Source organism: Condylostylus longicornis, unplaced genomic scaffold (genome assembly GCF_029603195.1).
Source record: "Condylostylus longicornis isolate FDR11 unplaced genomic scaffold, ASM2960319v2 ptg000040l, whole genome shotgun sequence".
NCBI classification, from domain to species: domain Eukaryota; kingdom Metazoa; phylum Arthropoda; class Insecta; order Diptera; family Dolichopodidae; genus Condylostylus; species Condylostylus longicornis.
Genome location: NW_026578009.1, coordinates 3,169,063 through 3,182,391, shown reverse-complemented (window position 1 = coordinate 3,182,391; position 13,329 = coordinate 3,169,063). Strand labels below are relative to the sequence as shown.

Genomic DNA, 13,329 nt, shown 5'->3' with positions numbered 1-13,329 from the left:
TTTATGTATGTATATATGTATGTGTTTTAAAATTAACGGTCTTCAATAAAAATCACCTAGAAATTTTTTATTTCTCATGACCTTCGATCTTGACAAACTATAGATCTTAATTGAATTTTATTTGTTTATCGTTATAAAACTAAATTTATTTATACTTTTTCAAATATACAAATTTCAATTCCGGTTTATTTTAGCATTACAACTGAATACACAGAATAATATATGTATTTACCTAATTAATTATACCATCCAAATACATACACATATATACTCATACATTACAAATATAAAAAATAAAACTATTCTAAAAATAAAAAAAAACTGAATATTTATTTCAGAAAAATAAATTTAAATAAGTGATTAAATTTAATATTTAATATTGCGACATAATTTAAAATTTTATTTAAAATATGTATGTGTACATAAGTAGTTTTAGAAAACTAAATAATGTAGATGTTCACTATACAATTAACACAAGAATTTCATTGTGTCGCATGCAATTCAGAAGAAAAACTAAATTAAGAAGAAAAACGGTTTACAAAGTCTTACTGTAATTAGTGATTTTTTGGTGCAAAAATGTTGTTACTATTCCATAGATTCCCTTCAATCACAGAATTTTGCGCGGCGTTATTAAATTACTTCTATATTTAAGAATAACTTATAAGAAAATTAAGTGTTTTTACATGTTAAATGTTAATACCTGCCTAATAAAATATTTATAAAATAATCAAGGATGAAAAGCCAGAGTTATAAAATTATCAAATTAAAAAAAACTGGATGTTAAATTTTTAGAATAAAAAAAAATTATGATTTATATTTGAATTTAATGTTTAAGTCTGATTTGACTCAACAATAAATAACCGACAACTTTCTTACTTTAACAATGAATAAAGAAAATAACAATTAACAATAATACTCTTAAAATTTTTCTCTCTAACTTGGAATTCTTCTCTTTAACATGAAATCGCAGTCAACGGATGTCGTCATCACTCGTCACAATTCACAAACAAAAAAAAAAAAAAATTTATCAATGACTAATTTTTAACTTTCTCTTATTTTTATTCATTAGAAAAACTTAAAAATTACTCTACTATAAAATTATGTAAGTATGTATATTTAATTTAAAAAACATTTGACTATGTTTGAGCATCTTACAAATTTTGTACAACTTTAAATTTACGAGGGAGCGGGGTGTGAATTTTCATATTGAAAGCTTTTTGCGTTTTTACACAATATTATCATTGTGTATATAGTTTATAGTGACACACAGAAGAAAATTTTTATAATTATAGAACTAATTTTTTTTTAGTAGCGTTGTTTTCAATTAAAAAACTTATTACTCAATAGCGCCCCTCAAATAAGTGGCCTGTTGTATAATTACAAAAATTAAATTCTGTATAGCACTATAAATGATATGCACAATGATAATATCAAAAATCGCGTGAACAAGCTTTATAAACTAAATCCGATCAAAACAACGATTAGTGTAGCAAAGCATTTCTCTTAACCAAGTGAAATATTCTCTTAATTCCGTAAAATGTCGTCTTAAAATATACATATTTTAGAATGGAAAAGAAAAATAAGAATACTGTTAATATAATAATGGAATTACACTTAGATCAATTAAAATAATAATATTTCTTTGGGTATTAAAGTGTTGATAATTTTGCGAGTTGCCAGAAATCAACAAAGAAAGGATTAAAATTGCTTTTAGGCTTCTATAGAGGTAAATTTCTCTCAAAGATATAAATAGCAAAATTTAACAATCAATAAGCAGAAAATATCAAGTTTTATTACTAAAACTTATTAATGGAAATTAATACGATAGTAAATATTTTTTAAAATATCAGAATATATTTATGAAACAAAAAAAAAAAACATAAAATTTACATACCTTTCCTAAATTTTTGAATCCATGTTCATTTGCAATTATATCAGCTAAATTATTATTATCTCCATTAGGGATCCGGACGGCCCATGTATGCGAATATTTTGTTGTACGAGGTGATATTTGGTTAATGTTATTATTTAAATTACTAACATTAAAATTATTTATATTATTAAAATTTTCATATTGTACTACGGCTAAGGTTGGCGCCAATAAATTACTTAAAATTAACATCACGATTGATATAAGAAATGCACATTTTTTAATTCTATATTTTAATGTTGACGATGATAATATATAAAAAAATGTTGATTTCTTGTAATTTATTATTGCACTTTTATTATTTTTAATATCGTCATTTTTATATAATATTATTGAATGTAAATTTTTTATCTTTTGATCACATTTATCCGTTGATTTTATTTGTTTCATCTTATTTTTATATCTGTCATAGTTTAAATCCCTATTTTAGGATTTACTCGAAACCTTTTTTCTCTCTTCTTATTATTTTTGTGATTTTTCTTCTTATATAATATATACAATGTATTCCTTTATTTTATAAACTATATTGAAATTATTTATTATTATATTTGTAGCTAGTTATACATATATATATATATGTGTGTGTAGGTGAAATTCTTATATTGATGAATGATAATGAAAAATTTCTTTTTTTCTATATAAAAAATTTATAATATAAAATTTTTATATTTTCATATATGTAGATAGTGTGTTGTAGTCTTAACTATGAGTAAAAATTTTGAATAGAAGAAAATAATTGTTGATTGGAAAACGTATGAAATTTTTCAAAAAAAATTTCCTTTTTAAATAAATAATGTACTAAATTTTTATAATATATAATTGTAGTCCTAAATTCCATACGTAAATATTCTGAAAATATAAAAGAAAAGAAATATATTATATTAAAAAAATTATTGAAAATTATTTAACAAAAAAAATTTAATTCATATAAGTACTAAAAATACGTTTTATATTCAAAATTCCCAATATTGCAATTATTTATTTTTAAAGTGTGTATTTTACGGATCCAAAATATTTCTAGTTTTTTAAGGACTTGAAATGGTTTTGTTCTGTAAATGCAATAATTTTGTTTTTAAACTTAACTCATATAAGGATTACAATTTATAGAATCCATGTTGAAATAAAAAAGAAAACAAATAAACTTTTTAAACCTAGAGTTATGAATAACAAATTTTGTTCCTATATAAGAACGTATGAATTTATTGAAAAAATTCTCTTATCTGTCAGTTTCTTTTCTTTTTTTTTGTTTTAAATGATTGTAAATTTTCTTGAATATTGTTTATTCGACATTTTTTGCAAAAAAACATACATACCGTAATATAATACCATAATATTATTTACATATAACGATAGGACGATATCAAATGTATAGGTAGGACGATATCAAATGAATTTTAAATTAACATTTTTTTAAGAATACAATTTTCTTTTAAATATCTTAGAACGCTACAAGGTGTTTAAGACATTCAAAATTTAATGCAGTCTGTTATATATACATATGTATATGTTTATACTACAATTGTAATAAATGTAAATAAATTTCTATATAAGCCTACACGATTAGTATGTGAACATTTTGAATGATATCAAAAAAATTATAACTAAAAAAAAATTATAACGAAAGTTCTTAACAACAAAAAATTTCATTTTAAAAGAAGAGTAGCCAAAAAGAATGAGCTTTGAGGATAACATAATTTTTTTAAATAATGCTCTTATAGTTGTTTATAATGTCTTATATACAGTGGCAAATAAAGCACTCTGCCTTCATATTGTATTCGGCAACTAAACTTGTTTTTAATTGCATTTACGCACCATTATTGTTCCCAAAAAGCAACTGTAATGGATAACTCTTGCTTGTACTACAGAAAGAAGAATAAAGGTATTAGTGCTACAAAACTAAGGTAAATCTTAGAAAAAAAATTGCTAAAAGTTCAAGGAGGATGATTAAAACATAAATTAACTGCATATGAGTGAGAATCAGAAGGAATAACAAACTTGTTAAATGATCCCTCCATAAAAGTAACGCTTTAAAACTGAATTAAACTTGATGTACTATATGCCTGAATTTATGAGTACTATTGCCTGAAATATTGCTTGAAAGAAATTTGAATTGACATAGGAGATAAATATTGAGTTCGCGAACAATTAAAAGCACCGTCAAGAATTCGACAAGAATGAAACGAAAAAATTACGGCATAAGTATGTATATTAAATTTATAAATTTTAATATTGAAAATTATTTAATTGCTGCAGAGTATTCAAAATTAATAAAAAAAAAAATTTACCATTTTCTATGGTAGCATTTTTTGAAATTTACTTAATGGCAACCCTAGCTTGATGTCCTGATAAATATATATGGCATTAGTTTTTCATTGGTTTTGTTATTTTATATTTAACAATAAACGATGATAATTTAAAAATTTCTGTAAGTCTCACAAGCAAAAATTTTATCTGTGGGATTTTGATTTGTTTCGCGAAATTCAATCGTAGTACCTAATTTTTCTAGTAAATAATTGTCATAACAATCGTAGTACCAAACAAATTTTATTTACATTCTAATTAAGCTATTAAATATAATAAAAGTGTTGTCTTCAAACTGTACCGTAATATCATCTTAGCACAATATAAATTACTTGAAAATTAATTTATGCATGGAAAAAAAATACAAATTAGTGAACTTAATTACTATTATTTGTTTAAATACTAACAATAAAAAAAATAATAGTTTTCTTTTAAAAAATAAGATAATTTGGCAATTGAGCATATGAATTTAGTGTAGTTTTGATTTCTTATTTCAAAAATACATATTTGTAATTATTTTTTTTTGCCGCACAAAGAACCAAACCTCCAATGATTTTCTCCAATCATCATCTCCAATGATTTTCTTTGTGAATTATTAAACTGAAACTCGAAAATATTTTTAAAAGCTAGAACTGAATCCATATTTTTAATATTGATTTTAACTTTTATAATTTAAGAAAACCAATATATTATCATATATCAGGTTAAACCCATTAGAAATCTAATCATAGTTTAAATCATGAACAACACGTTAACCTCTTCCCCTCACCTATACCCTCACCTATACAGAATTATGAATATCAGAGAGAGAAGAAATCCACATCAGAGTTAAGAAAATATGTTATTATGCAATCATTTCCCGCTCTATTCTAATTTTTACTTATGATCATATAAAATTCTTTGAATACATAAGTTTTTGAAGTATTTTTTGTTTTTCCATATAGTAAAAAATAATAATGAATCTCAATTTAAATACAGTCTGTACAGGTGAATGCTTTTTCTTTATATATTTTTTATAAAAATGCAAATTATATATAGAATATCAAAAATTAAATAACTACTTCTTTCACTTTTTGTTTTAAAATTGCTCTTTATTGAGTACACTAAATAGATAGATTTATTAAAAAGGAATTTTTTGTATAGAAAAGTTTTGAAAAAAAAAAATAGGTTAATAGATTCATAATTTCAATAAATAAAAATCTTTTACCATTTGCCATGTAGGTTTTTTATTACTCACTTCTAATCTCTTTATTTTATTAAATATTTTATGCTTTTATCATTAAAATTTTACCGATGCATTGCAATTTTTAAGGTATTGAAAGCTTTACACTTGATTTTGCACTCTCTTTTTATATGAGAATGCGAAATAAAGTGTGCAAAGTTTTCAAAACATCAAAAAGTGTAAATTAGCAAAATTATTCATACTTAAAGCCGATCTTGTAAAATTATAATTCTAAATTATAAAAGTTTGCTTTGATTGGTACTCTGCGAGTAAACCTTGAATTACATATTGTAACGGTGCAAAAAAAAAAAACGGTTTTGTTGCAAAATTTTAAGTTCCATAAACATATTGCATAAATCAAAAGTGCTATATTATATTAGATGTTTCAAATCGTAAAATTAGGGTAGCAGAAACACAAGCATTGCAATTAAAAAATTACGCTGCTTATCACAATTTCTTCGAAGGACTCATATTTTAAATCTTTTAGAAATTTAAAGTTTTAATGAAATCAGAAGATAAATTGTTAAAAAAACAAAATGGAAATCTTCAGAATACTAAAATAATAATAACACAATATTAAAATAATAAAAATAACAAAATATTGTATAAAAGTTGTAAATATTATATATATATATAAATGTAATCAATAAGGTCAAATAAAATTGCAAAGTGCAGAGCTTTGAAAACGTTACTTTTAATTTGTATACATTAAGCTTTAAATGCTTGCAATTTCATCTGACCGTATCGAGTACATCTTCTAGTACATCCTTACTATGTAATTCGATTTTTCTGAAATGATTTTCATATTTGCAGAAATGGAAAGGTAGTACCATACAAATTGATTTGTATTACCTTACCATTTTTCCGAATGCGAATAAGAATATCTATTAAAATCTACTATTGAAATATTTCGTAAATGATAAGTATAAGATGATAAGATATTTTATCAAAATTGTAAATTCTTATAAATTTTTGTATAAGAGATTATTTAATATTTCTTTAAATTTTAAATTTTTAAATTATCTCTGGTTTCAAAAATGGAAACCACTTAAGAAGTTCTTTTTAAGAAGTTCTTTTACATTTTCTTAAAATAGAAATATCAGCAAAAAAAATACCCCATTTATTAATATTTATTTAAGAAAAACAAAAATAAAAGAAAATTTTTCTGTTTTTGAAAAAGAAAAAAAAAAGTTTTTCCGTACTCATTCCATTTTTGATCAAACGTTTTTTTATTTAACATTTTTATTTGTAATTCTGCAATTTCTAAAATTTAATCTCATACCTTTCTAGAAACATTAAATATATATATACATAATGTATATAATGTATAAATATTTAGAAATTAAATATTACATTTATGTATTAATTTATACGTTTGCTATACTTATATAATTCATACCTTCAAGCAATAAAACAAAAATTTATTATAAAATTATATAAAAAATAATTATATTGCATTATATTATATTGTTGAATAGAATTTAATGAAAAAAAAAACTTGAAAGATATTGTAATATTGTTTAGTATAAGTAATTTATAATATAAAACATTTGCATGTACATATATAAATGTTTAATTAAATTTAATAAAATAGAATCTTTACAGCAACAATCATAGAATTACGACAATTACGACTAAAATGAACGACAATGCTGTTAAAATATTCTCTTTAATTAGTTGCTATAGGCATCAAAGTTATCTATATTGAATAATTTTTTGTACCCTAAATACAACAATGTAGATACATATGTACATTATATATAATTAAAATTTAATTCAAAATAAAATGAGAAAATAAACTAGATTAGTTAAGCAGAAATTTTAAATTGTTTTGTGGGAGGTTGCCATACCACAGGATCACCGTATAAAACCATCACATTTACATTCTTTAGTTTACTAGTCATTCACAATAAGTTACACTTTTTATTGAAAAATGATAAAAATTTCTTCAATTTTCATTAAATCTTTAATCTTTATTCGACCTAAAATGGTGTATAGAATTATTAGAAAAGTATAGAATTATTAGAATAAACGCAATTTACTTTCGATGATTTTACCGTTATATAACAAAAAATTATTTATGCCTACATTATTTAGAATGTGTTGATATTTTAGAAAAAATATTAAAATTCTAAAAAAAATTATATAATTTTCTTTAAACAATAAAATTTCCCAAAAATTTTCTAATCTATAAAAATAAAAAAAGCAATAATTTTTTAAAACCAAATGTCCAGACTTCTTGCTATTCTCTTTTTTTTTATATACATTTCAGTTTAACATTCCTGGGAAAAATAAAATCTCAAGAAGTTGAAAATTAAAGGACATCACGAACAAAAAAGAGCAATTATTTAATAGAACCTTATAAAAATAATTATACTTATTCTTATATACGTATTGTACATATAGTGTATGTACATTTACACATAAATACCATTTTATATTTAATATACGGACAGACAATGATAATAATCACGTTTTCTGAAAAACACACAAAAAAAAAGCAAAAATCTAGTTCAAAAACAATATTTTTTTTTTTTACTTTGAAACTTTTCTCAAATTAATACGTACATAAATTGTTTGTATATTAAATGTGTAGATACAAAAACGTACGTGTTATTCACTTCTTATAACTTCATATACATATATATAGACCATCCATTATTATATTTAAAAACTAAAATCTATAAAGATGGGCTATAGAAAATACACAATAATATTGTATTGTAATAAAAGTCATTCAATATAAATACTCGTACATATATAGAAAAGAAAATTAAAAAAAAAAATTGTTATGAACTCAGCATTTAATATAATATAATCCGAATTCATATTGTAGTTTATTAAGTGTCTCCCATAAAATTTTCAAATTAAAAAAAAAACGAAACAAAAAGTAGAATAAAAAAACGACAATTTTTCATTATCAAGGACAATAAGTTGAATGAAATAAGATGCAGGTGGTACATACATCCTTGCATACATACATATACATTACTTATAGACATTCACTCTATGTAATGTAATTTACCTTAGAAAAATATAATTCAAGAAACCCCCTTTTTAAATATAAAAAAGTTGTTGCCTTTTATTATTGTAATAGGACAAAACAAAAAAAATAACAATAAAGAAAATAAAAAATATAAGTAATAAAAGAAGGCAAAAGAATTTTCCTTTTTCTATAAAAAAAAAAAACAAATTATAATAAAATAGAAAAATTCAATAAGAATATGTGCGTATAATGTATGCGTGTGTGTAGAATTAGAAAAATCAACCCTCACTGTACAAATATTTTGAAAAATTGTAACAATTGAGGGGTGAAATCAACTAAGTAATTCTAAGTTTATTAGTTCTATTTATTTTTATTACATTCAGTCCACCTCATCCCCAGTACTTTTCCCCGAGTATTTTCCTTTCATAATTTTATTTATTATTTTTTTCATTTTTTCTTTTTCTTATTTTTTTTTTAATATAAATTTAATATCTAAGTAAGTAGTATAGAAATTTTCTTGAAACATTTTTATACTGTATAAAAATTTTATATTTCACAATTTAATAAACAAAAAAAAAATCTGATGTGAACAGCATAAAATCGACTGCTACGGGCACAGTACCCGTAAAATCTCATTTAAACACTTCTTCTAAATATTTGGCTCTTAGTAGAAGTTCAATTTACGAAATATGAATTTCCAGAAATGTTAGTTTAAGTAGCAAACAGAAATCTAATATTAAATTCCAAGGAATTAATTTAATTGTTACCTATAAAAATATTAAGATGAAAATTCAGGTCGGAATATCAAGGCACGAAATATTCCGAAAAAAATTGGCAGTTCATTAAATTAGTAATAAAAATTTAATACTCTAAGTCTAATTATTAAATCTGAATTAAATAGGCTGACAATTTCTCTGTATATGCGTAAAAATGTAAATTAAACGAGTATAGTAAAAAACCACTCGCTAACACCTGATTTTCTCGAAAAGCTATATGGCTTGTCGTTGCATTTGACAAAGTTTATATATAAAATTTAAAAATAATGCGTTGATTTTTTTTTTTAAAATAATCAAAAACGTAAAATTGGCGAAAAATAAAAATTCAGTTGCTGAGGCCTGACGTATCGCAAAAGTTGATCATGTGATGAATTACATAGTTCAATTAAACACCGATATTAATTTTCATCAAAATCGATTCATCTGAAATAAAATATTGGTCTGTAAGATGTGTAGATCTGTACACATCTTACAGACCAATATCTTTCTAAAATACGATTATATATTCTTCCCAATACGGTCATCGAGAATAAATTTCTAACGAAAACTCGACATGCGAAATTAGGTCCATCACGTAACCTCCCTTATTGTATTCAATGCAATACCGATATGAAAGAGGGATGAAAAAATATATTTTGCTTGATTTAAATCTTTCATATGTACTCATTATGAATTTTTCACTTTTATATCTTAATACAACGAAACAACATCGTTGGCCAGATGTTGCAATATAATTTTATGAATTAATACATACGTACATATATGAATAGAGCTATATACATATTCTTTAATATACACGTAAATATAGAACTGAAATTAATTTTGAAAATGTAAGATTAATTCAATTAATAAACTATAGTTTTGTAAGTAAGTACTTTATTTTAAAATAATTATTATTAATGAGGTAGCAAAATTTTGAGAAATTAATAAAAACGGCATATGAACAAATTTGAATTAAAAATCAAAAATATATATAGAGCTTATATAGAGAACCAAGTATGGATATATATGTATGTGCGTATGTATAAACGTACGTGTTTGTATACTCAATTATTAACGCTAATATAAAACAAGTGTACTTGATACGAAAATGTTAAATTGTGTTATTCAAAATCTAATATTTTAAAAGATCTACCAGAACTATTTTGAATAGTTATAATGGAATTTAAAATATGTGCATATGTAAGTATATATTTAAAAAATTTGAATTTGTGCTATGAATATTAAAATCTTAATTTATAATATTCAAATATTATAATTAAAATCATTTTGGAAAAAATCAATTCAAATTCAAAAATTGAAAATTTTATTCAAAAATTTTATTTTTAATTATAGAAGCACCACTTAATATTGTTTTAAGTAATTAAATTCAATATGCTTAAGATCACTTAACAGTCGAAATTATTAATTAGTTTTTATCATATAGGAAAATTATAATTGAAACATTAAAAGTATACGCAAAATAAAAAAAAAACCAAAGAAATAAAATCAAAAATCATAATTTTAAATTTATCTGTTTAGGCGGAAAATGTACATCGAGAATATTTTCTACACAGATTCAGAGAATAAATTTCTTACTGAAAAATTTTCATAATATTTTTACCAAAAAAAATTTAACTTATAAACTACAGGTGTTAACCATCAAATAAACCAAAGATTTTTTATAATTTAAATAAGAAATTTTATGCTATTTGAATTTCAAGAATTTTCCACACTGCAATCTTTTGTGCTTAAAAAAGGAACCAACATTAAATTAAGTGCCATAAGTACCTTTTATTAAAAAATGTATGAAAAGAAAAAAAAAATCTTATTTCTAAAATAACAAATTCTACTTTTCTATAAATTTTGTGTAAAACTAAATCTCGATATTTCTCGATATCATCTTGGAAAAAAATTTTTTTTCTATTAATTCACTTATAACAAAGAAACTATTTTCAATTTTTTCTAGCTTTTAAAAAATTCTTAAAGCCAATGTACAATTTTTTTTTTTTTAACCAGAGGGAAACATAGAAACAAAAAAAAATTTTTATTCTTCAAATTAAATTCTTAAAAATTTACGTGAATTTTATATTTGACATCAGCAGATTAATTACCACCGGAGAGAATTTATATCTGATGAAGCTAACAAAAAAAAAAATACAAATTCCGAGTTGATGCTAATTTTGACATAAAAAATCGGATAGTAAAAATTCATTTTAATTCTGATAAATCGATCAGATTGTCTGATGTTGTAGAATAGTTTTGAAAGTAGAACAGTTCCGTCTTTTTTAACTTATTTAATAAAACTACAAAATTAACTTCTAAATAAAATTAGTAATGACTGTTGTTGAAACGCTAATTTAAAGAGAAAAGAGCCTTAGAGACTTGAAACTTATCGTTATTTTTAATACATGTAAACCGATATTGTAAATGAACAACGTTACTTCACTTGTTGCTTCGCTTCTTCAAAAGCTCAAAAGCGCAACTAAAATGAAATTTTGAATTGAAATTCCAGGATACAAGAATACAAGTTCAGTTTTAATAAAGTTATAAATAATTACTACGATTTATTTGCACAATTTTCTTTTTAAAAACAAATTCTTCTAAACTAGCCATTGTTAAAGATATTAAAATTTGACATAGTAACAGTAAGTATTTTTAAAATTTCCGATACAAATTGGAAGATATACAAAAATTATATCAAATTGAAGCTTCTTATTTATTTTCGATAAAAACTTCATAAGTACGTGTACACTACAAGTATTCAGAAATTAATTCATATAATTTTTATTTCAAATCAAATTTTAATATTATATTTTTCTTTTCAAAGCTTTTTAAAGAAATTGCGTTGCTTTTGGATAACATTGATTCGTGTCAAATAAAGAAACCGGTTATTTTAAGAATAAAATTTGTTGGAACAAAAAATAAATTATTTCAAAATTAATAAAAAACCAATTTAAATTTAAAAGTATGAAAGCTCAAAAAAAAACTATAAGATTTTTTCTTAAAAAAAAAACCTTAAAATATCGAGAATTAAAACTTAAGTTTTTTTTTAGGTTTTTCGATTATTTAGCAAAAAGATCACACACTAAACTTTAAAATTAAAGAATATGATGTTGAAGTAAATGTGCCGAAAAAACTTTCAAGTGATTTTTTTTTTGTTTTTAGCAAAGTTCTTAAAAAGAACGCCGAAATGTAGATACAAAAAAAAGAAAAAAATTTTAAATACTCCTTTACGGATATTGCCTTTTAAAACTCGTATTGGACAGGAACATTACGTTATAGTTATAATTTATAGTTAGATATACTAGTTGAAATAGTTAAATATATTCGAATTAAGTTAGAAAACCGGAAATAATGATAGAAATTAAGTTAATTTATTACGAGAAAGAATAACAGTTGATTTTTTAAAGTAATAAAATGATTTTTTTTTATTTGTACTGATATCTGACGTACTTGCACTGTTGATGACAGTTTTGGAGTATACTTCTCTGGACGCCCTGTTAGACAGTGCGTCAGTGCGTCAGATCGTAATTTTATTTCCCTTTAATTAACTTATGATTAAACTATGACGTTGGCGCTGATTGTTAAACTGATAATTACTTATATTTGATAATTACTTTTCAAATCGTATTTATACCAAATTATAAATTCTGAAATTAACGAAATTTCGAATAATTTCTAATACTTAATTTTTAAATAACTCTTATTAGTTAATCTAAGATATTGTTGTTTTACAATTTTATTAAATTTGATTTGTTTATAAAACTAAATTTAATAATATTAATAAGTTAATTGAACAATTTTTTTGGAACCTCACACTTTGATTTGCACTCAAGAAAAGCTTGTTTTTCAAAATTTTATAAAAATATTGCAAATATCGTTTAAGAAAAGCGATAAATTATTTGATTATGGAAGAAAATAAAACATCAACCTTTAATTTTAAAAAAGAATCAAAAATCAAGTTCTACTAAATTTTGTTATTAAAAAAACAACACACGAGTTAATTTGAATATGATGAGACAAACAAGAGAAATTTATTTTTAATTGAAGACATTTAATTAATTAAAAGCAAAATAACCAATATTTCGTATATTTGTCAATTAATTCAATATTTAACAAAAAAAACAAACAT

The 13,329-nt window shown here is 22.6% G+C and overlaps 1 protein-coding gene across 1 annotated transcript in view; it reads right to left on the bottom strand.

The window, feature by feature from the left end:
• The window catches only part of LOC129609774 (furin-like protease 1), a 64,203-nt gene that overhangs the window by 45,729 nt on the left and 5,145 nt on the right, over positions 1 to 13,329 (bottom strand). The window contains exon 2 of the mRNA XM_055521893.1: positions 1,895 to 2,779. Coding sequence (XP_055377868.1) covers positions 1,895 to 2,320 — 426 coding nt within the window. The 5' untranslated portion in view covers positions 2,321 to 2,779. The remainder of the gene's footprint in view (positions 1 to 1,894; positions 2,780 to 13,329) is intronic.